Raw genomic sequence first — 25,738 nt, forward strand, 5'->3', positions numbered from 1 at the left:
ATTTGAAAACCGTTTGATAATCCAAATTATGCTCTAAACCTTTAGATTGCGCTTTGGGTCTTTGATTTGGACTCGTTTGGGCTCAGATTGAGTCGAATTTAGTGTCATTGGGCTCGTCTTTCCGACATGCTCAGTTCGATTATAAGTTTGCTGAAATTGGAGTTTGGATGGTATCTGAATTAATTTCCGAAGTTTCCAGCTTGATTATGCCTCAAGATTCGTGTCCGATCAAGATAATTTTTGATAACATATCAATAGTATATACACCATAAATATGAAGATGGTAGTCAAAACTTACAAGATTCTCTACATTAGAACTGGGCACAGAATAATTTCCCACCCATTGCTATGCCGACAAAATTTCTAATCACAACTCGATGCCACAATGCATCTGACAATGTTAACTGGTTAGGTCAAATAGAAGTTTGGCAGTGACTCACCGAGGAAAGGCAAAGAATGCCAGGCCTGAAGGCACCCTCCGATTATTCGCACGAGCCGCCGCGCCACCCATCCCTCAAAATTAATTCCAAGGTAATCTAAATCTAACTAACGCTATTTGTTCCATCGCCATCTTCTTTTGTTCTCCGCCTTTTGTTGGCGGATTTGAATTCCAGCCATGATTTTTTTTATAGGATTATGTGAAAATGATAAAAGTCAATACGAATTAAAAACCTGTCAATTGTGTCGCTGTTGCCATCTTCTTGATGTCTGATGACTTTTGATTTGCAGACTAAGTCACCCTACTGATGATTCTAGGGCTAACTCAGTCATCAAATTGGAGTTTTGAGATTGTTTTAGATATATATGGAGTCTGCCTCAATAAGTTTCTGATAGGATTTGGAACCGAGAAATGCTAGTTTCTGCTGATTATTCTAGCATTCTTTTATTTGGCTTATCTTAGTAAATTTATTGCATTGGCTAGATGAAGAAAAAGGGTTTACTGGAGATAATTGCTTCTTCAGGCCGTGGAGTATTGTATTTGCCCCAACTCTGACATCACTAATTGTTCTATTTTGTGAGTTTCAAAAAATTTTTAAGGTTATATTCTTAAAGCCCTCACTGATTCTGTCAAGAACCAAGCTATCACACTTTCCATCTCAATTCAGTTTTCTCAATTCTCTCCTAACCACAAGAAAAGCTGGACGCTGTGCATGTTGATCTCGATTATTATAAATTATGCCTGGTGTGCCTACAACTACCTCAAGAGTTTCTTGAAGGAAGGGCGGCATCTCACTACTCCTCTTAAGTGAAAAGCTCAAACTTAATTTTTAATCATTAAAATGATAGTGATGCTGAAAATGGTTTGCTTTCCATGATTAAAAAAAAGTTAAATGGTAGAGTGTGATGCCTAAGATTGAAGATCAAGCTTCAATGGTTTTATACTTTTATTTATATTTATTAGCCTTATTCATGTGCCAAATTAGGATTTTGAAACTACTTTAAATCCCTTATAAGTTCATTCTATTATTTTAGGGATTTTTTTTTTTAATTTTAGACTATTTTCATATTCAATCAAGTTCTCCCCTATTCTACCGATTGAACATGGTCATCAGACTAGTTGTCTTTGATAAGGAACCTATTAGTTTTGTACAATTTTCTTTATTTAAATTACTTTAGACCCTCCGTGATTCTTATTTTTATTTTAAGAATTTCTATGAATTTTCATGAACTTTTTGATGCTATTGGTTGGGATAAGCCATATTGGGGTTGCTAAGATCATTATGAACTTGGCTTGTTGAAGTTGGCAGAATAAGTTTGGGTGCACTGGAAGCGGTCAAGTTCACTTTCAAGTTGGACAAATGAACTTGGCCAACCTATAAGTTGCAACAAACTTGTAACGTTTCCGGGAAGTTACTTTTCTTTGTGTGCTCATCTTTGGCATAAATATTTATAAAGTTCTTTTAATTTTTTAAATGACTAATTCACCCCTCCCCCCTCCCCTCACCCCTCTTAGTTTGGCAATGGACCTATAATAAGATGTTTTCATTTTGTCATTGCCTAATGCTGATGATTACAAACATTTGCTAGCCTAAAAGATAATCACAACTATTATCTTTTCACCATAATCGAGATAGGCTTTCTAGTCCTCACCTTGATTGAGAGATGGTTAGGATAGCAAACCACCACCTTAACTATCCTGACCCATCATTTTGCATCAATATACAAAATTAATCTTCATCATAGGAATAGGGGAAATATGGGATTATCTCAACTCGATTCTTGTGTGATTGTGCCATCTACCAAGTTATTGTCACCTCCTAGAGCATTCAATGGTAGTAGGAGACATGGCAATTGTTTCCTTCATCAACCTTAGCTATATGGACAAGAGGACTTTTACAGCTCCAGTTGGCAAATTGCATAGCCTAGTTTTGAACTGGGGAACATCCTTGATCGGCTAAGCTAAATTGATCATCTCGAGCTTGCCTAAGTTATTCATTCAGGTTGATACTCCATACCATGCATCAATGATTTACCCAATTCAATGTGAATCCTAAGGTTTATTTTTTGATACATCTTTCTATTCCTCTAAGGTTGCATTTAGCTTTTATGCCTCTTATATGCTCAATGACTAATTACAACATGCTTTGCAACACTGTAATTATGCAATTTACTGGACCTCATAGGGCCATATTGATCAAAGGCATTCCTTGTATGACTTTTATAGGCATCATATTGTTATCTTTCATATTGAAATATTGTACAATGCACTTTGGTCATTCCCAAACTATCCCAAACATATTTTTATCTAATCTTTCAAACTTCATTCTCTAAAGTTACATGTAAAATTTATAGAATAGTCTAAAATATAATATTTGTAAATACAAAGTTAGATGATCATAAGTATAGAATATCTAGAATCCTAAATCAATGATAGATTTCAATTTATTTACTTATTATACTTCATTATGTATTATTGGTGCAATTTTTTTAAAAGATATTGCTTGTGTTGGATCCGAATTTGTCCATAGATGATACCCAACTTTATTAGCAAGCAATCTCTTAGGAAAGAATTAGAGAATTGAGAGAGGTTTAGATGAGTACGGAGAGTGAGAGAGTGATAAAAGTCCAAAGTATGCTAAAATATTAGAAAATATCCGAAAGATCCAAAATGTCCCTTTTCATCCTTTATTTATAGGATTTAGAGAACTGTAAGAAAGGCTGCACCAAAAAAATAAAAAAGTATAATGCTCATTATGATTCATTATAGATTGTATTTGACATGAGGCTCTATTTGTAGACTTCCACATGCTCTCTACCTTTGAAGTGGCCCTTTACCTTTGAAGACCTCTATTCTAAAGCGAGTCTCCTTGGCTAGTCTTCATGGGAGAGTGTACTGGGCGAGTTTTCAATATGTTATATGTAGGATGAGTTTGTGTGGGTGAGTCTCCCAGATGCAACGATGAGTCCTCAAGGGTGGTGTGTTAGCCTCTAAGTGGGAGGCATGAGTTTCACCGAGCGACAATGGTCGCAAATTGAGGATTGACCAAGTTTGGAGGGTCGTAATCATTGACCTTTGAGGCGTGCTCTTCTTGTAACTGAATATGAGGATGATAATGGTAGTTTGGTGGCCTAGATGAATGTGACTTCGGGACATCAATTTCTACCTAGGTAAGTGATTCCTGAGGGTTTGGATGAATTTGTACAAGTCTCTTGGTGCGCATGCTTAGGGAAACTCCTCAATCCATTCGACTACTACGATTAATGCTCCATGCTGGCGAGTATCTTTGGTGGGCAATGCGCTCTTGCCGATTTCTTTTGCTCGAACTTGCTAGGTACTTGTGAAACACTTTCATGGGCATGTACTAGTACACAATTTATATGTACATATGGATTTTCTTATCTAAAAAATTTCTATTTCTTAGTTATCAAGCTATATTATAAGGTATTGGACATACAATTGGTCTCTGCTACCCTCAATAAAGAGGGTATGATATTTATTTCTTAATTATCCAATTGGATTCTGGTACAGATTCATGTTTCTAATTATTAATCAGATATGAATTTGGGTTGCTATCCTACCAGTGATTTTCCCTTATCTTGGGTTGATGTGTGGGAAGTGTTTCGAGCAATGATGATTCAACCTGACCAACCAATCTGCACATCTAGCATTTTTTGATTGCGAAATATGTTATAGTTGGAAGTTAGTATGGAACTTTGGCATTTTGTTTTCCGAAGAAAGTGTTGCCGAGCGCCATTTGCTTCTGACGTATTATAGTTGTTACAATAGACCACAATTTTTTAAGTTTTGAAACAAAATTATTCCAAAGTTACCTTATAGTACAGTGTCTTGAGTTTGATGCAGGATCCATTCAATGCTGAACCTCCTCGTGCAGCTTTAATTTCATCATATGTTACTTCTGTGGATTTTTTCTACAAGAGAAATCATGGACCTATTCCAATTGTTGATGATCTCGAAAGGTATTAATAACCTGATAAATATTCTTCCCTCATGGATTTTTTCTACAGTTAGTTAATTTTGTTTTATTGCCATAACAGATATCGTGTTTCTATTGGAGGTTTGGTGGAAAAATCTATAGAGCTTTCTATGGATGAACTCAGGTGTGCATAGTTATAACATTGAATATGTACCTTCTAAAGTTTGCATTAACATGAAGTCATTAATTTCCAGGAAACTTCCAAAATACAACATCACTGCCACTTTACAAGTATCTTTCGAACTCGCTTGTCCTGAATCTACATGGTCTATTGGCTAACAAAATCATTGTTCGGAATATGATTCGATTCTATTATATTGATTTGTTATAAGTGATTCAGTGTGCAGGTAATAGAAGAACTGCAATGAGTAAAATGCGGACAGTGAAAGGTGTTGGCTGGGATATTGCTGCTCTTGGAAATGGTATCTTTATTTTCACGAATGTACCAAGATTGGTTTAACACTTTTTAAAGATCTTGGAGGCTGATACAATTTTATGTTTGCTGAACCCACCCACTTCTCATAAGAGAATTTTAGAAGTCATTAGAAGTCATTATATATATATATATATATATATATATATATATATATATAACATATTACTTTGTTCAAACATAAAGTGATTTGATCAAGTTTTTTTCTATTTCAGTGGATTACATCACAGATCAACTTTAAACCTATATCTTTTTTTGCTATCATCATAGGCATCATTATCATTCTCATTCCAACTATTTGAAGTTGGGTTTATCAATCTTTATTTTCCATTCATTGGAGTTGAATGTCCCTCCGAGTGATAAACTTATTTTTCGTAAATTATGATGAACAATTTCTATTCATGTTATTTTAGATATACCCTTTCTTCTTTGTCTTTTTTTTTTTAATTCTAATTAATTTACTTAGTTTGATGGATGCTTTTTTTATCTTTATTAAACATGTCCAAATAACTTAAGTTTATTTTTAATTATCTTAACTATGGTAGATGTCACTTAAGCTGCTCATCTAAAATTATTTTATTCAAACCCTAACATTCTCATTTTGAGTTTTTAACAACCCAACACTCGGTTTAATGCAACATCGTCGATCTAGTTATAGTTTTATAAAATTTATCTTTAAATCTCCTTGATATTCTTTTATCACATAATCTTCCTAAGGCACTTCTCCTTTTTAACTACTCAACCTTAACTCTAAAAAATATCCTCATCTATATTCCTATTCTTCTATATAATAAATCTAAGATGCTTAAACTTATTTCATTAAGATATCATTTTATCTTCTAATAATATATAAATTGATAATTGTTAATATTCTACACACTAAAATTGCATATCATGTACTTAGTCTTTATTTTACAACTTAGAATCCCTCTATCTTTAAATATTTTTTCCATTATTTTAGGTTTTCACAAATTTTTGCATATGTTTCATCGACCAAAACAATGCCATTTTGAAATAGCAGGCATCAAGACATTTCATTTTGAATATACTTTATAAGCACTTCATTACCAAGATAGATTGATACGAGCTTTATGTTTATGCTTGATATGGTACTATTATAATTGAAAATCTTTAATCACTCCACAAATACTTCTAAAGTTCTAATGCTAGTTAGTACTTTATCATGCATATATTTAATAACTTAAATATTCCTTTGACACACACTTTAAATCATTAATGTGCACCAAATCAATTATCATTATACTCAATCATGACTTCTCAAATTCAATTGTCATTTTACTCGATAATGACTTCTCTAGATCAATAAAAATTATAGATTCTTACTGTCATCTATACTTTTCTATTAGTTGTTTTGAAAAAACAATTTTTTTTTATAATAGATCTTAGCTTGAAACCAAATTCATTATTTGGAATTGACATAAGTTTTTTTTCAGTTTATGTTTCATTTCTTTCTTACAGCTTCATAACATGGCTTATAAGTTTGATTCATCTATAGTTAGCAAAATTGATCGTTTCTTTTGTTTTTTAATATTAGTACTAAAACATGTATTCTTTGGGCATTTAACATTTTTCAAGTTTTTAAAATTCAATTAAAAAATCCTTTAGCTAAACCTGTGTAATATTCATTATAATTGTCTAAATCTCGACAAGTATTTTATCTAAGCCTAAAACTTTACAATCTTGCATCTTCTTTAGAGTTTACTTCATTATACTTTTTTTAATCAGTCTATAATAAACCTCACTATTTTGGTCATTATATTCTTTAAAAATAATATATTTATTAAAACTTATATTTAATACTTTCTCATTATAGCTTTTCCATTTTTTCTTGATATTTTCCTCTCTAAATAAGGCTTTTTTACCTTCACTTTCGAAGCATCGAACTTAATCAAAGTTTAATATTTTGTACTCTTGCAATAAATAGTTTAAATATCTCATTTTTTTTCTTCTTAAGCATAAAACATATTATATAAATCATTAAAAGTTATTGTTTTTTTGCTTTGTTTGCTACACTATTTTTAAGGGTCTGGCTTTCTTATAAGCATTATAGGTCTTAATAGTATTCGATTTTAGCTACTCTTTAAACACGCATTTCTTTCTCCTAATAATCATTTATATCTCATTATATCACAAAAGCTCCTTATCGATATATGATTTATTTTTATAATTTGCAAAGATTTATAGAACAATTTCTTAATTGAACTTATCATTTTATTGCACATTATGTGTAGCTTAACTAAAGAGTTTTTATTTGCCTATTTTAGAAATCTATCTCCAAAGGTCAAATAATATTTCACATTTTAAATTCATTATCTTATCCTAGGGGTATATTTCTTTTGATTATTTTCTTTAAACTCTTGTTGAAGATCTCAACTACCAAGCAAGGTAACCTTAATGCCATTGAATCCTTTAATGCAATAAAAGTTTATTTTCTTGAGCTGGATCATTATCAAGATTTTAAGATGATGTGTTGTGATGATGCTATAATTCTCAAGCATTTTATTAAGAGAGAGAGGGAGAGTGTGTGTTTGAGATGTTTTCAACCAAGTTCATATTCAAATTTTAAGCAGAGAAAATCTTCCATGGCTAAATGAGATTTTCTCTGTTATACGGGCCGAAGAAGGAAGAATGATGATAATGCTCGACAATCCACTTTCCAAAATATTTGCCATAATTGCCAATGAACCCCAAGGTACAAAATTTTCTGCCACAGATTTTTCTCTTGAATATGGACAAAAGCTCTCTCTCAAAGGAAATACATGGTGCAACTACGGTAAGAAGAAATAACACATTAAAAAAATGTTAAAAACTCCATAGAAAACCCTAAGGCTATTTGGGAAATAAAGGATACCAAAAGTTATAGACCTGTCTTATGGAATCAGTAGGGCTCAATCATAAGAGATTAACAAATTAAGGAACTTTCTCAACTACTTAAAAAGCCATTCAGATCATGTTGTCTAGTTCAAAATGATATGACTTTTAACTCATATTTTTAGTGCCTCAATGCCCTCAAATCTAGATCCTAGATTCAGGATCCACTAATCACATGACAAATTTGTCAACCTCTTTCAAACCTACAGATTTTGCACTAATATCAAGAAAATAAAAGTAGCTGATGGTTTGTTAATTAATGTTGCAGGTCGAAAAAAATATTTTAAATTCTCCCACATTTATTCTCGCTACCTTCATATTCACCATCTTGCAATAATTTTTTTATCAATCCATAGAATCATTAAAGAATATAACTGCAACGTGACAAATCCAAGCAAATTTCTCATCAGGTTTATGCAGGAAGGAATAAACCCAACCAGAATCTCCAACAAGTTCAAAACCTGAAACTATTATTAAGTAACAATAATTTATCCATGACTACTACATCATATCCCTTCTCTCAATGCCCATTTTTTTTTTAAAATTTCCCAACACATAAGGGATTCCTTACAAATATCAAGTCTAATTCTATGGAATCAACTATCAAGAAACCTTTGATCATGTTTCAAATATGAATGTAATTCATATTTTAATCTTGTATGATATAAAAATGCTTTTTTGTCCAGAGATGTTGAAGAAGTTTATATGTATCTATGGCTAGAATTTGGTAATGATTGGCATAGTTAGTAAGTTGTGTAAATTAAAGAAGGTTTTATATGGACTTAAATAATCTCCAAGAGTATAGTTTGACAGATTTATGAAAGCCAAGATTAAAGTTGAATATAAACAAAACCAAGAAGATCATGTACTCTTCATTATAATACTCCATCCATGGAAATATTTCGAACCTCATTATATATGTTGATGTTATATAGAATGTTATAACTGCTATAGATGATGAAAATATAGAAAATGAGTCTCTTAGACAAAAATATTTGCTAAAGAATTTGGGTTTCCTTATTCTCTATAAGAAGCAAGGTATTTTATAAGTTGAACAATATACTGATGCAGACTATACATGATCACCAGTCTACAACAAGTCCTTTTAAAGATATTATTTACTTTTAGAATGGAATCTCATAACATGTAGAAGTAAGAAACAACTTATTTTTTGAAGATTTAGCATTCAATCTAAATTTAGAGTAATTTCCCAAGATATTAGATGCTCATGTTGATCAAAATTATCTAAGAACTTAAAAATTTGGCATGAAGAGCACATAACAATATACCATGACCATAAATCTGTCATTAGCATTGCTCATAATCCAATACAATATGATCAAATCAAACTTGTGAAGTTGAGTATACATTTTATAAAAGTGAAATTGGAAAGCAGGTTATTCTGCACTCATATGTTCCAACAAGGAGTCAACTCGCCAACATATTCACTAAAAACTAAGCAAGCCAATGTTAAAAAATATTGTTTCCAAACTTAGAATGGTAGCTCTATACCATTCAATTTGAGGGAAGTGTTGAAGATCGTGTGTTGATGAACTTAAAATTCTAAATAGTTTTTTATATGTCTACAATAGCATATATAACTACTACTGTATAATGTATAATAATCAAACTTTTCCTAGAATCACTTGCATGCTAATCATGATAAGATAAGTAACCATTATGAAAGCACAGAATAGGTGTGACTGTGAAAAATTGTATCAGCAAGCAGGATAGAAATTTATTAAATATGCTGATTCGTAACTAAGGTTAATGGGATTCATAGTTCAGCTGCAATCATGTGTATGAAACATAGGATAAGCTGTCAGCAATAAATTTTTGAATTAAGAAGGTCGGGTGCCATCTCTGTTGATGTATTTTTCATGGATTACACTACGACACCAGGTTATATTTATATTATAAAAGAATTACCTTCTTCATTTTTTATAACTTCTACATTGAGATCTTAGGTTTATATTATGCATTTCTTGTAATATGTGGGAGTTAGGAGATGAGCATTTTTTTATTTATTCTTTTTTCTTCACATGTCCTCACAAATTTACTGATTTTTATATACAGCAACTTGGGGAGGAGCAAAATTATCAGATGTACTTGAGATTGTTGGTATACCCAAGTTATCTTCCAACTCATCATTAGGTGGGAGACATGTAGAATTCATAAGCGTTGACAAGTGTAAAGTGAGTATATTTTACTTTAGTTGCTAATTTAAAGCCTCCATTTTTTACTTTTCTACTAAAGGAAATGATATTGTTGTTAAACTCTATTCTAACATTTTTTTTATTCTTTTTCTATTTTTTACTAGGAAGAGAAAGGCGGCCCTTACAAGGCATCAATTCCATTACGACAAGCAACAAATCCTGAAGCTGATGTTTTACTTGCATATGAAATGAATGGAGAGGTACTTGTGTTTTATTTAATAAAACCTCTTTTTTTTGGAAACTGAATTTTCAGTGAAATTGGAATATATGTTATGGAGAGAAATTTAGTTGATTATTTTCTTTCAAGATTGTTAAGTGTGACTTCATCACTAATGTGTATATAAGATCACTATAGTAATGTAAATAAGAATCTATTTCTTGAAGTCACGTTTTTGTCTGAATCGGGTGCTTCTTCTCCTTGATTCTGCAGTTTTTCATTCAATATTGGTAACGTATCTCTTCTATTTTAACAATATTAATAAATCGTCTAGTGTCAACGCAGTTGGCTGGAGAAGTTAGGAAATTACATGTAACAAAAAATAAAAAAGATTAATTGTCGATGAAAATCATTGGGTGAATTGGGTAAGCTAAGAAGGTAAGCCCGGATTGATTGTTTGGGGGGCAAGGGGAGGGCATGCCAACCTCTTAGGCTGTGGCCAAAGTGCCTAATGAAAAATAATGCTTATACAGATTGAATGTGGAAAGCAAAAGCTTCCTTGAATCTGGTGAGGCTTTGAGAAAACCTAGTCGACTAGGGTGCTACCCGATTAAATTGCTTTCTTCCTTATGTGTTGATGTGGCATGCCATTGGTCAACTAGGGTGATGCCTAATCAGATTATTTGCCTCCTTATCTGCTGATGTGGCATTCCATTGAAGGTTGGGAAAGCTGTATGTTATGCTAACCTCTGAGACTAATAAAAATTCCCAGTGAAAAAGAAAGCTTATTGAAATTGAATGTGGAAAGCAAAATATTCCTTGAAATGATGTCGGAATGCATCAAAACTATACCGATGGTTGCAGTAGAGGACTTCGAGGAAAAAGCTGGTATGTTAAACACTAGTGGGAGTGGTTGTCATGTGGATTCAAGCCAGCATTTTGGCTATTAAGCAGGTCTTGGGAAGATGATGTCTCAATAGGTTGGCAGTTATCAGAAAGAAAGAGTTTGGTCGGTCTCCCATGTTGAGTTGGCAAGAGAGTGTTAGAGGAAGATGGTGAAAGGTTAGCAGGAGATGAGAAAAGCAATGGGTGTGTCCGTGTGTTCTGTGAGGTCACCATTAGGGAGAATTTGACCATCATCTCTAGAGAAATATGGGCTGTTGAATTAGCAGGGTGGCTCCTTCAAGCCTATAGAATGATGAGTACAAGTACTTGACTTCATCTGCAGCTTCACCTCGGAGAGGGTGATTTAGTATTTAAGCATCTCTTGAATGATGAAGGTTTGTTCAAAGTTGTTGGTACTCTTCCTTCATCAATGCAACTACTTCTTGGTGTGGTGTTAGACCGGTCCACTGGACCGGTCCAGCCGGTCCAGGCGGGACCAGTTCACGGGCGGAAATCGCAAAACAGCGGAGATTCCGCCTCCTGGCGGAGAACGAGCGGCCCGACCGCTCAAACAGAGCGTTTTAGGAAGGATTTTTGGGGGATTTCAGAGAGAAATTTGAATGTAGGGACTGTTTAGGGAATTCCTTTTGATTTGTATGCATTAAATAGATGTTTTTCCTAGGGTTTGAGGATCTTGAATTTGGCTGAAATTTGAGATCTCTTAGATTTAGGTTTTCTTTGGCTCTAGCGGCGTCTAGAGATTTGGGAGAGATCGATCCTCCTCTCGAATTGAGGATCAATTGTATCTTTGTTGTTTTCTTCTTCTACTAGTGGAATACAAATCTTGTTTTGAGTTTTCTTTCCAATTTCCACTTAAATTCTGCTGTTTACAGCAGTTTTGCTGTGTTTTCCTGCTGTGGACAGCAGTCGAAATTTGAATGTAGGGACTTTTTAGGGATTTCCTTTTGATTTGTATGCATTAAATAGTTGGTTTTCTTGGGGTTTGATCATCTTGAATTTGGCTGAAATTTGAGATCTCTTAGATTTAGGTTTTCTTTGGGCTCTAGCGGCGTCTAGAGATTTGGGAGAGATCGATCCTCCTCTCGAATTGAGGATCAATTGTATCTTTGCTGTTTTCTTCTTCTACTAGTGGAATACAAATCTTGCTTTGAGTTTTCTTTCCAATTTCCTCTTAAATTCTGCTGTAAACTGCTGTAAACAGCAGTTTTGCTGTGTTTTTCTGCTGTGGACAGCAGTCCAATCACTATTTTCGCTATTTTTCAGAAGATCTACAAGTGTTTCCTATCATTTTCTTTCCAATTTCCTCTTAAATTCTGCTGTAAACTGCTGTAAACAGCAGTTTTGCTGTGTTTTCCTGCTGTGGACAGCAGTCCAATCACTATTTTCGCTATTTTTCAGAAGATTTACAAGTGTTTCCTATCATGTGTCCACTAAATGGGTTTGTCGTTGATGAAGAGGAATAATCGAGGATTCCATCTAGTGTTTCCCCCCTGCTAATCTTCCTTCGAGCTTGGCAGTCTTAATGAGAATAACAAAATATGAAGGCTTGTTCTCATTTTAAGGGTTGGTGGAGGAGGGCACGTGGATTAGAGGTCGAGAAATAGAGTTATCAAGCTGAGCTACTTCTTGTAAGGGATAGAAGGAAGAAAGAAGATGGCGTTCGAGAGCGAGAGAATAGGTTTGAGCTGAATGAAAGGAGACGAGGTAGCTCAAGAATTAAAAGGTCGAGAAAGCTAGATTTTATGTCTCAACCAACCATGGGAGTGACACTAATAGAGAATGAGAACAAAAAGATGAGAAATTCTGAAATTTTTTATAATATAAGGTTTTTATTTGGTTGAGTTTTGTAGGTTTCTCCTTTTGCACATTATATAGAGTGGTTGTAAAATAAATGTACACTCTAGGAAGCATGGATGGAGGGAGGGGGAGCAAGGGGGCACGTTCTCCCCCCCCCCCCAAAACCCCCCCCCCCCAAAAAAAAAAAAGGCCCCTTATTAGCTTTCATTTTATTTATTACAAGCTTTTTCCATTTCAAGTCTTCAATCCACCTACTCGGACCATGTAATGCTTCACTTGTGGAGAGATAAAGATTGATGGGGTAAAATATTAAAAGAGAGGGAGGAATGACTTTCCATTGTAGACGGAATGATGAAAAGAGATTTTGACGCAGAGTTCTAGGGCTATTTAATTAATTATTATTTAAAATATTTACCTATTTAAATATGATTTTATTAAAACTTTTCCCCACGTAGTGGGATAAAGGCTTGATGTTGTTGTTGTTGTTATTAAAACTTTTATCATTAACTAATTATTCATTATCTAATAATAATATTAAATATTAAATTATCACTCAATTATTTAATTATTTTTGCACTGCTAATGATCTAATTAATTCCTGTGAAGGTTTTTTCTTTTCCTCACTCTTTTTGTGCAATGGAAATGCTGCAGTCGCACACTCATGACAACGCACCCAACCAAATCCATACTGTGCATATTCAGCTCGTCTATTCACTTCCATACTTAAGCATCCATTATGGTACAACCCCTTGTCAGCTTTCATTTTATTTATTACAGGCTTTTTCCATTTCAAGTTTTCAATCCACCTTCTACCTGAACCATGCAATGCTTCAACTATAGAGAGAGAAAGACTAATAGGGTAAAATATTGAAAGAGAGAGGGAAGAAAGACTTTCCATTGTGAACTTTGCATTGTGGACGGAATGATGAAAAGAGATTTTGACGAAGAGCTGCTGGGGAGGACTTAGGATGAGAGATCTCCTCAAAAGATTTGGCTAAATCTAAAATCGAAAGCCTAAAGGGGCTTAAAACTGATTATTTTAGTGGCTTAATAGAGCAACAAGTTCGCAAATGAGAAAACTTGCTTTAATTTTTTTAATTATTTCTTTTAAAGTTATTAATCCAGAGTAACTACCAACATTTTTTCTTGACACTTGAAAATAATCAATGGTTCTTTTTCCCCTTTACTCCTCTCTCATGACTTACGAATTACGACCTCGTGCACCACTTTCATTTTCTCTTTCGCTCCTCTCTTGCCCCTCAAACAAAGACCGCCTGTGGCAAATGTTTGTCTTATAAGCTCTAAGGGCCATGCTATTTGCATTATTAATTTTGATCTTATAGCTCCTCTTGGCTCCGATAAAGAGACGACAAATAGAACTATTTTAATATATTTTAACCTTCCAAATAAGACTACAAACATAACTATTTTAATTTAGTCTTCCCAGAACAAAATTTCTGGTTCCGCCACTGCTAGGAAGTAAAGATTTTAGTGTTATGAGGAAGAGAAATAGAATTTTACAAAATGTAAGAGTTTTTCTAGAATGTGTAATGCTCATTCCAAGGCTCTAATGTCTAATGGAGATGGATGAGCATGCATGGTAAGTTCAGGTGCTCGTAGTATACATTGTGTTAATGTTAGGGCGTTCCCTGAAAAACACCGCATTGTATGGCCTGAATGCAGTGAGAAGTATGTAAGGGCCATTGCATCGACGCCCGGATGTAGGTTAAATAGGAAATGGTTCCCACATCATGATAAGATTAGAGAAAGTCGCCTTTGATGGTTTGGTCACATGAAACGACGGCCTTCTGATGACCCGGTTAGGAGAGTAAATGTATTTGATTTAGTCTATGTTAAGAGAGATAAAAGTAGACCTAAAAAGACTTGGTTATAAAATATTAGAAATGACCTTTCTTTATTAGATCTAAATGAGAATTTGACTCTTAACCAGACACAATGGAGAAAAAGGATTTATGTAGCCGACCCCACATAGCGGGATAAAGGCTTGATGTTGTTGTTGTGCTCGGAGTATGGTGGACACGCATTAAGTTGGGCGAATGACGAGGTAAGACCACTGTATACTGTGAGACCAATAACTCTTTGTATAACTTGTTAGGTTATCAACCTTTAGCAAAAGCTTTTTTTGAGATCAATGATCTTTCTCTTTAGATCAAATAAGCAAACTCTTAATAGCCAAATACTTGCACTTGGCGATGTAAAGGTTTTTTTTTTGATATGGATGAGGTGGGTGATACCGACAATCATTCATAGAGATAATACTTTTGGAGCTAAGCATGATCTTCGTTGTAGTGCTATTGCTACCACCTTTCATCCTATCAATTGATATAAGTATCAGTTTGAGTTTTAAATGAGATAAATACTCTGTCTAAGCATCCTGGGGATAGTGATAGGTTGGTTGTGTTTGGGGAGGCAGTGGTGCTAGTGCCTTTTCTTTTTCTTCCTCTCCTTAACTACTATTAATGTTCACCACGCTCTTTCTCCTCTAAATATGATGAGACAAAGTGATTCGAGAAGATAGTAGGAATATGATTTGATTGATCTAGGTAGCGAAGATTGTACTAAGTTCATGAATATATGTAATAACATGGCATAATGCAAGATTTGGCCGACATTTGACTTCAGAATTTCAAATAGTGGTAGAATGTTCAATATAGTGAACATTTGTATTTGCCACATATGCAAATAAATGCAATAATAAATAAGTAAGAAAATGTGAGGTAAAGTTAATCCTATCTCAGCCTTTCGGATGACATTTTATTAAAACACATGTTAAATAACTTGAACATTCTTCACAAGATTTACTTGTAGTAAAGCATTTGCCTTTTTAAATTAACATGAATAGAAAATTTCTTCTTGAGTTCCTTTTTAATTTTATCTAAGTCATGTTGTAAAATAGTATCATGCTTTTCTAAGCTTACATGACTCCTTTTCAAGCTATAATATTTGGTTTTGGCCATTTTGATTTTGGAACTGCTTTAAAATTTTGGCTATTAAAGCCATATTTGGTTTGGTTATAAAATTTCTTAGTTTAGATTCAATAGTTTTGATATTTTTGGTATTCAATTTAGATTTTGATTTTAATTTCTTTCATAATGTTAAATTATTAAAAAGTTATTAAATTACTTTTGGAATACTCTTTTTAAATAAATTAAGATAGACTTAAAAATTTTATAATAATGGGATCATATAGAGTAGAAAAATATTTATAATATTAAAACAATGGTAAAATAAATTTTAAAATATTAATTTTATGTCATTTCCCATCATTACCTTATGCACATAAATGGACAATAACTATTTGAGATTACTTAAATCTAATTTTCATCATATATGAGTACACTTGTTTTTGTGTCTCGGTGGGATTTATTAAGTATTCTCTCCAGTAAGACCTGCGATTCACTATTGCCACTTAAGAATTTCTCATAAAGATGGATAAAATTTCCCTTGTTTATAATAGTTGCGTGGGGCCTGTAAAATTTTGAACCTACAGGTGAAAAGAATTTTGCCTTATATTTTGGTTAGATTACTCAAATGTCTGGAGAACACGTGAATTGTGCAAAATTAAGAAAGGAAAAACAAATTTTCATATAAGATAAGTCGAGATAAGTCACATGTCTCTCTCTCTCTCTCTGTATCACCCTTAATAAGGTTTGATTTTTTCCTATGCTCGAGAGGTTGTTTAGTTTGCTGAAAAAGGAATGCAGAATAAACTAGAATAAGTTTAAAAAGAATGCGGTATATTTGAAATATTTAAAGTTGTTTGGATAAATATAAAATAAATGCATGATATTACTTTTTTTGTTAATTTGGTTTGAAGTAAAATGAGTGCATTGTAAAATCCAAAGAGGTTGGTGGTCAACGATGGTGGGTGGTGGTGGTTGTAGGGGGTGACAGCGATCGGCAATAGTTTCCCATGGCTGCAGTGTTGGTCGGCACTAACCAGAGGCAGGCAACAGCGGATTGCGAATGTGGTGGCCGATGGCAGCAGCGACAGTCGGCAGCGATTATGTATTAAACTTTTACACTGCATTTGTTTTACTTCAAATCAAGCACCAATTTTCTTAAACTCCTAGCATTGGAATACTTTACAGCCCTTTTATTTCAAACCAAACAACCCCTTAGTCCCTTTTAAAGTTAAAATGAGTTGAGGAAGAGTTGTACACAACCCTATCTAAAACAATGAGTAGTTCTTTATCGAAGTCCAATTTAGTGTGTTCGTGTGTGTGTGTGTGTGTGTGTATATATATATTGGATCTTGTGCATTTCATTGAAAAATTATAAGTCTAGAAATAGTCAAAAAAACATGGGAACACTTCCATGTGAATCCTATTAAGGGGCATCCAAGAATGCATATTGGCCCCTCCTAATGACGCATATTTTCGTATCGACCCGACCCCGATCGAGCCCAACTAGGCTCGATCGCGCTCGATCAACCCAATCGATCGTTGTCGAGGCAAAATCGACTCAAATTAAACCCAAATTTAATTAAATTAAATTAAATATAAATTAATTAAAATCGAATCAAATGAAATCAAACCCCGTCGAGCGTCGTCGAGTCCAATTCGACGCGATCCGACGCCAATTCGAGTTCAATTTCACAAAATTAACTTGATCGGACACAATAGGACCCAAACCGACTCAAACCAGTGTGAGTCGAGTACGATGTGGGCTCAATTTCAGCCTTAATTTATCAATTGGGTCTAAATTGAATTCCCTCTAAGAAATCCGACTTTTTTTGAAACCTAGGCTTGTCAAACCCTTTGGTTCCTCCACCTCGATCTTTCTCTAAATTGGTTAATACTTCATAAGGCTTCAATAGTGGTCCAAAAAGTTGTGTGAGAAGCAGTTGTTGAAGTTGTTATGAAAAGCTGATGTGGCTAAAATTGTTGATGCTCTTTGGTTGTAGCAATTTGTATCTTCTGATGTAAAAGGTGCGAAAATTGAGATTCCCCTAAACAATAATATTAAATTTTTACTAATAAATCAATGGATCAACTTTAAAAACCAGGGAAGTATTATATAATAAGTACATCAATTGTCTATAATTGGCCAACAAAATGTGCATAAAAAATCCATTGAAGATTTCATGGTTATATATTGTTGTATTGATATGTAATTACATGAAAGGATTAAAAAAAATGCATGAAATTTCAAATCTTGCAAGCCCCAAAATCAGACAAAGGATTTCTTGGTACAAAAAAAGTTGAAAATTAAAATCAAGATTAAAAGTTGAATCAATGATCTATTTATTAATTCTTCAACTTCTAGGATACATCCAATCTCAACATTTCTATTCCCTGAAAAATGAAAATATTGATTTTGGTTAGTCTCTTTCCCCTTTCCACATGTAGACTTTGCATTCTTCCACTTGACAGTTTTCATCCCTTCCTAGCGCATGCAATTCACTTCTACAACCTGTGGCTCCTTCGCTACCTTCCACTTACCTCTTTTATTGTACTCTTGCTCATTGATCTCTATTAGGTGACTTTATGAACTGCTTTCCTTGATAAGGTTTTGGTAGAACGAGTGTTTTATGTTTAAACACCTATATAATTATAATAAATTATGAGGGACATTAAGGTCTTTTTGGGTCGTCCAAAAGGTGGGCCAATGATGTTGAGAATGTGAAGTATGAAAGATGTGTTGGTGCTTTCTTCCTTTCAAGTGTAAAAATTATGGGATATAATAATTATCATTGTGATTTAAACGAGCACAAAATAGACGTTAGCTAATTTTTTTTAATGCAGCACTTGACAATTAGAATCCAAATGAAGCTTTAGTTATACTGCGCTAGATAGATGCAGTTTTCTCCTCCTAACACGCTACTCTGATGTAGACAAACTAAATATGATCTATTCGTTAGAAATTATTATTATTTTTTTATTTTTAAGACTTTTGAGCCAATTAAGGTAGACAAACTAAATATATACTATTCGTTAGAAATTATCTTCTTTTTATTGTTTTTTTTTTTTGTTTTTTTAGACTTTTGAGCTAATTAAGAGACACTCACACATGCATGGTATATCAAGCTACGAGCCTAAGACTTCTTGGTTGATAGAAATCTGTCAACCAACAAATCAAGATGAATTGCGTGAAATTATCTTTTGTAAGCCATGCATTTGAAATTTTTGTTTTCTCTCTTTCTCTTTCTCTCTCTCCCTCTGTCTCTTAGGCTTCGTTTGGGACAGCTTTCGTACTGCTTTTTAAAATGGCTTTCTAGTATAAAATTTTCAAATTCAAAAAATTTTTGTACTAGAAAACTGTTTTAGAAAGCAAGAAGAAAGCCGTCCCAAACAAAGCCTTGATGGATATGACCTGCAACACAGTGTATGACATATCATCATGTAACTAACTTACGAAAAGCTTGTTTTCTCACTATCAACCCATCGAACAAAATAGTTGTGATCAATCATTTTCTTTTTTGTAAAGGTCCTCAATCGTGACCATGGATTTCCATTGCGTGTGATTGTTCCTGGTGTCATTGGTGCTCGCTCTGTTAAATGGTTGGACAGAATTGACATAATCAAAGACGAATGCCAGGTCTGACTAATTTATTTTATTTCTTACTACTTGATAAGCTATTTGTTAATCTTGGTTTTCTTTTTCTCAGGGTTTTTTCATGCAAAAGGATTACAAAATGTTTCCACCTTCTGTTGATTGGGACAACATCGATTGGTCTACCAGGAAATCACAGATGGATTTCCCTGTTCAGGTGGGTTCATTTGACCGGAATCAAATGGTCTGCATCTTCAACGAAATTTATTGTCAAAGAAAAAGAGATTCTATATGTTCACTCAGTTGACTAAAATCAGTTGAAAGTGATTAGAAAGCATAAGAAGTTTGGTCCAGTTGAATTTCCATTAGTCATCCATCATTTTCAATTCCAGTATGTGAAAATTTGTGACCTTTACTCATTATCATTTCAGTTAAATTTATTGATAAGATAGTTTTATGCATTCCCTATTGATAAGAATGGGAGAATAGTTGAGCGTATTTCATTTTAATGAAAAAATATATATATAACCAGGATTTAAAAAATAACTATATAATTAATTACAATAGGACAGCCCTGTAGATATTTTTTTTACGTCCTAGTAGCGCATATAGATTAGCGAGGTGGCAGAAAGGATGCTAGCAATGTGTGAGGTGGCGAGGTGGAAAATTGCGGGTCTAAGGAGGAGATGCATGTGGAGAGGGTATTGCAGGTCCCAGAGGGAAGAATCAAGGAACATTTTCACGAGCTATTATTTTGTGCGGAGACCGGACGGTTCTCTCGTCTAGTTATGCACACAGTATCGAGCGGTACCGAGCGCGGTACATCTTGGAATGATGTGGCACATTTTTATTGGTTTCCAGACACCATCCGGATTCCGCACAGAATAATAAATCCATTTTCACACATTAATGAATAGGAAGCTGCAAAAGGCTTCCTCAAAACGGTTTTAACATATTTTCTAGGCTTTTAGTATTCTAAATGAAAGAATGGACATGTGAGATATGTTATGATGATGATGTATTAATGTATTGGAAGGGATTCTTCTTTTACTAGTATGCGCGTCTTGTAATATTAACATTCCATTCCTCTGATGTTTAAAAGTTTGTGGCATTGCAGTGTGCTATTTGCTCATTGGAGGATGACAATTTAATCAATCAAGGAAAGGTTAGTAGTATATTTCAACATATGTTTGATTTCTTGTAAATGCGGAAAATGTTTAGCATTATTTTTGAAATTTTTCAAACCAAAATTACAATCAAATGTGTTGAAATTACTTCCATTATTTTTGAAATTCATTACAAAATTACTTAATATAAACCATGTTAAAGAGATATAATTAGTACAAATTTAGAAAATATGATTTGAATCCAAATCAAACAATCCCTTTGGATGATAAGATGAATCTTAAACTTGTTCCATGTGTTGTTTCCTTGCAGATCACTGTTGCTGGATATGCGGTGTCCGGTGGTGGCCGCGGTATTGAGCGAGTGGACATATCTGTTGATGGCGGCAAGAAATGGATTGAAGCTGGGAGATATCAGAAGGATATGCCCTATTTTGCTGATGATGATCTCGGCAGTGAAAAGTGGGCTTGGGTTTTATTCAAGGCCGTCGTCGATGCTCCAGAGAATGGCGAAATCATTGCGAAAGCGGTATGAACAAACTAAAGCCGCCATACATACATTTATTAGCTTCTTATTATTGCTTGTTGATTCATTGCTGATCTCCATGATAACCATGTTAATGGACCAATCTTGAGCTGTTCTAACTTAAGCCCAAGATCGGCTCCTATGTTGCACTGATACAGATACGGTCACATGGATACCACGATACGGATACGAGCCACGTTAATTCTTAAAAAATAGAGGATACGGGTATAGCGTGGACACGATAGTATAATTTATAAATCATACATAAAAAATAAGAACACAATCGAAGCATGATATTTGAAATGACAAAAAAAAAAAAAAAAAAACATCATTTGTAGCATTGTAGCTTATAATATCAAAATAAAAGTAAGTATCGAGTCAAGGGAAGAGTTAAAACTCATTGCCTAATAAGAATTTTGTGGCATAATTCCACTAATTTGTTGTTGCATGATTTGGTGGCATGTTTACTGAATAGCATATGATAGCTAAACTTCTTTTTTTTTTTTTCCATTTAAGAAGACATACAAACCACAATAACATGATTTTTTTAATACATGAAACCAAAATCAAAGTATTACAAATGCAAAATAATTTGATGCCATAATATCCTATTTTCTAGTAAACTAATATCAATGTAAATGGCTCGTGGGTTCGAAGATGAGAGAACCTTGATCGCAGCCGCGGAAGTAAATATGGCGTCTTTTTTCGGATTTTTTTTCGTCTTTCAACGGACACGCGTATCGGATAGGCGTGTCCTTTTGAAATTAAATAGTATTTTAATTTGATATGGCTTTGACGTATCCGACACGTATCAGTGTCATATCAGATGTGTATCCGTGTTCGATACATATCTGATACAGCACGCCTTCATAAATAGGTGTATCGGTGCAACATAGATCGGCTCAAAGTCATCTGTTCCAATCTCATGCAGAGTCAAACATGACTCATTAACTTCAATTCAAGCTCAATCCGAGCAAAAAATCAATCCCATTCAATCAATTATCTAGTCATAACAGACAAATTCTTACTCTCAAAGTCTATTTAGATTTGAAATGATTTTCAATCTTTGTAACATTCCATCATGCTTATATAGATGAAAAAACAAGTGAAAATCATAATGGTAAATAGTCCTTGATTTGAACTGTTGCATGGCATGAACAGGTTGACACGGCTGCAAATGTTCAACCAGAGAATGTAGATGTCATATGGAACCTGAGAGGAATTCTGAACACCTCGTGGCATCGCGTACGCGTGCAGAAAGCCTCATACGTCGCAAAATCCAATCTCTGAGCCTCCCACCACAGTGATAACAATCCTGCTCTTATCTCCTATCAGACTTTATGGTATATTAAACATATTTTGTTCAAGTTTCAGTCTCTGCTGGTCTATACATAATATATATGTAGAGAGAGAGAGAGAGAGAGAGACCGTTTGTAGCTTATGAGTTATATGGACATTGTTTCTATTGATTGATGACTATTTTTATGCCCTCAACCGCATTATAGCAGTTCATTCATTATTATAGTTGTTGAGTCCTAGAATTATCGCGGCGGTAGAGAAATATAAAGTTTAATGACTTGGCCTTGTACAAAGATCTATCACACAATCAAATAAAAGTAAGGGTGTTGCATGCATAAGAAATACCAGAGATTTTTACGTGGAAAACCTTGAAATGGGAAAAACTATGGGGTTTGGCTTAGTTTGAATGAATCTATTAATATTTGCAGTTGATTATAAATGAGACCTTTCTTTGTGAGAAGGTCTTGGCTTGATGTAATAAATATACGTTAAATAGAGTGCATTACATGGTGGGAATTATAATAATCAATATTGACATGTTTGCTTGTTTGGTAGGATCATAGTCGGCAGAAGACGGATGTCAGAAAGATCGTAGTCGGGTAATGGTGGTCGATGGGATTATAGTCCGCGAACGACAGAGGTTGGAAGGATTGCTATCTGGTAACAAAGATCAGAAGAATTGTTGTTGGTGGGCGACGGAGGTCGAAAAGATCATAATCTGACGACGGAGGTCGGAAGGATTGTAGTATGGAAACAGAGGTTGGAATGATAGTTATATGGTAACGGAGGTCAGAAGGACCGTAGTTGACGAGCGACGGAGGTCAGAAGGACCATAGTCGGTAGGTGACGGAGGTTTGAAATATCATAATCTGGGGATGGAGGTCGGAGGGATTGTAGTCTGGAGATAAAGTTCGGAAGGACCGTTATTAGTGACGGAGGCCGGAAGGATCGTAGTCGACGGACGATAGAGGTCGAAAGGACTATAGTCTGCAGGTGATGGAGGTCGGAAAGATCATAATTTGACAACGAAGGTCGGAGGGACCGTAATATGGAGATAGAGGTCTAAAGGACCATTGTCAATGGGTGATGGAGGTTGGAAAGTCCATATTCTAGTGACTGAGGTTGGAAGGATCGTAGGTAGCTGGTTGTTAGTCCAACGACAATTGATGACCAAGCAAACATCCACCTAGGGATGATGGTCAGACTGCAATACGACGACGGATAAGAGTTCAATATCTGGTAGAAGCCTGATGGAAGATAGGGTATCAGTTGGTGGTCTAGTGGAAGTCCGGGTATTAGTTGGTGGTCCGGCAAAAGTCCAGTGTCAGGCAGTGGTCTGGCGAAAGTCCAGCATCTGGCGGTGGTCCGGTAGAAGTCTGTTGGTGGTCCGGCGGAAGTTCGGCATTAGGCGGTGGTCTAGCAGAAGTACGGTGTCATTTTGCTTAATAGGTTTCACATTATTTCAAGTTTTATATATGAGCACAAAATTTTAAAAGATTTAAATAGTTTTTTTCAAACACCAATTCTCCTCCCCCTCTTATTGTGTCATAAGCACTTTTAGTTGCCATATGATATGGCGCCTTAGAAATTTGAGTGGTACTCAAAACCATATCTATGGTGAACTCAATCTCATGATCAAGGGGCAAGTCATCAGAAACTAAATCTACACATTCTTTTAGACTATCGGGTCACCGTTTAAACTAATATTTGGCTTGTTGGTATCCACTACATGAGCAAGATACCAGATACACCCATAGAAAATTTCTTACAAGATTTAATTATAGATACAAGATAAAACAATAATGTTCTTACACAATTAAAATTATAAGTTATTGCACATGCATGGTATATAAAAGTTTACTCTTCTCTTATGATAATATATCAATGCATGATATCTAGATAGCTAGTCCATTCCTAATATTACATCAAATTCAACTAATAGAAATATAATGGATGTTTGAAGCTATCTCATTCAGTTGTTGGAAGAAACTAATCATGAAAGACACATAATTATATAAACAAATATACCAAAATATAGTATTAAATATCAGAGACAACCTAAGAAAATCTAACTGATTACCCAATCCTAAAGGAACTAAGAGATATTAAATACAAAATAGATTGGGCTCTAATACCACTCTGTCACAGCTTAGGTCTTGAAGGTGGTGCACCCGACAATATGGGACTTGATGAGAGATAGAATGACCTATTTTGTACTCACAAGAAGAAAAGTGCATAAATGAGTAATAAAACAAAATATATTAGAGTAAATAATGGAAGAGAAATTAAACTTTCATTTTATTCATATGATTTCAAATCACAGTACATCAATACAATAGGAATACTCCAATCAAAATAAAGTAATAAAAATAATAACAAGAAGATAACTATCTAAACCCAAAAGAAAAAAAAAAGTAATGATATACTACAAAATATAAAAATATCCAATATGCTCTACTACTAATAAATCTGCTCCTTTGGTGATTATCCATTAAGCACTACGGTAGGATTTGATATGAAAAGAGCTAATAATGAGTGATTTTGATAACTCAAACTCAACAAGTAACTCATATATTTTAAAGCATAAATGATAAAAGAATGAGACATGCAATTTAACCAATCAAATAGGTAGGAGTGACAATCAACATTCAATGTATCAATGAAATAATATCCATGTCATGATTCCTATAACGATTTTACTATGATATTGTGGAAAATGTGCATGTCAACTTGTATCTCATGTACTATCAATTAGATTTATACGCATACAATCATGTTTCATATCATCATATCTCTATATGACCCATATGTCATTCATTGCTATATATATATATATATATATATATATATATATATATAGTCAATTTTATGAAACAACTTGCACTAGAAAGGTAGACACTAACCTAAAGAAATCTAGTAATTTCCTATAGAGTCATTACTCTAAAGGCCCTATCAATATATTTAGTCTACATCCAATAGGGTTCTACCCACCTACATATAAGTATACAATATATATGCTTTTACAAGTAAGTTTCAACATGTTTTATAAATCAATATGACAATTTTTAATTTCATAATCAATATTATTGACAATAAGAGTATCACTTAATAATTGTAATAAAAGTAAGATGTATAAATCAAAATTAGCTATAACATGAAACATATTAAATATAAGAAATTGTGCATCAATAAATTAAGGTGAGATTGCATCTACTATATGATACTTCATTATGAGCAATAATAAGATCTATGGCATATGCAAAATAAAAAAATAAAGTTTAAAACAAGATTGGACACTAATGATATCACAGAACCTAACACAAGCAAAAAGGATGACGCTCCTAACAAAAAAGTGTATTCTTATCCCTTAATAAATAAAAATTACATACAGTAGTTTGCACCAATTCACAAATCAATTTTGGTTCGCTCAACTCTA

At 33.9% G+C, this 25,738-nt stretch overlaps 1 protein-coding gene across 2 annotated transcripts; it reads left to right on the forward strand.

The window, feature by feature from the left end:
• The first annotated feature begins 331 nt into the window (after positions 1-331).
• On the forward strand, positions 332-22,370 carry LOC110093471 (sulfite oxidase). Of its 2 annotated transcripts, none has more exons than XM_020818369.2 (12): positions 332-531; positions 4,304-4,419; positions 4,498-4,560; positions 4,631-4,667; positions 4,777-4,858; positions 9,838-9,956; positions 10,082-10,177; positions 19,288-19,398; positions 19,469-19,570; positions 20,471-20,518; positions 20,791-21,006; positions 22,165-22,370. In XM_020818369.2, exons 1-12 carry the CDS (start codon positions 457-459, stop codon positions 22,291-22,293), a joined length of 1,194 nt encoding a protein of 397 aa, XP_020674028.1. In that variant the 5' UTR covers positions 332-456; the 3' UTR covers positions 22,294-22,370. The 2 variants fall into 2 exon arrangements, with proteins under 2 accessions (XP_020674028.1, XP_028557283.1); XM_028701450.1 differs by lacking the exon at positions 332-531 and adding an exon at positions 878-1,038.
• The last annotated feature ends 3,368 nt before the right edge of the window (positions 22,371-25,738 follow it).

The sequence above is a fragment of the Dendrobium catenatum genome, unplaced genomic scaffold (genome assembly GCF_001605985.2).
Source record: "Dendrobium catenatum unplaced genomic scaffold, ASM160598v2 fragScaff_scaffold_1719, whole genome shotgun sequence".
Taxonomy (NCBI): Eukaryota; Viridiplantae; Streptophyta; class Magnoliopsida; order Asparagales; family Orchidaceae; genus Dendrobium; species Dendrobium catenatum.

Bases quoted from the DNA above. Each gene is read 5' to 3' on its own strand.
- LOC110093471 (XM_020818369.2), top strand. From the start codon at position 457: ATGCCAGGCCTGAAGGCACCCTCCGATTATTCGCACGAGCCGCCGCGC. The intron at 10,178-19,287 runs GTACTTGTGTTT...TTTTTTGTAAAG, and splicing joins CATATGAAATGAATGGAGAG to GTCCTCAATCGTGACCATGG. The intron at 19,399-19,468 runs GTCTGACTAATT...TCTTTTTCTCAG, and splicing joins TAATCAAAGACGAATGCCAG to GGTTTTTTCATGCAAAAGGA.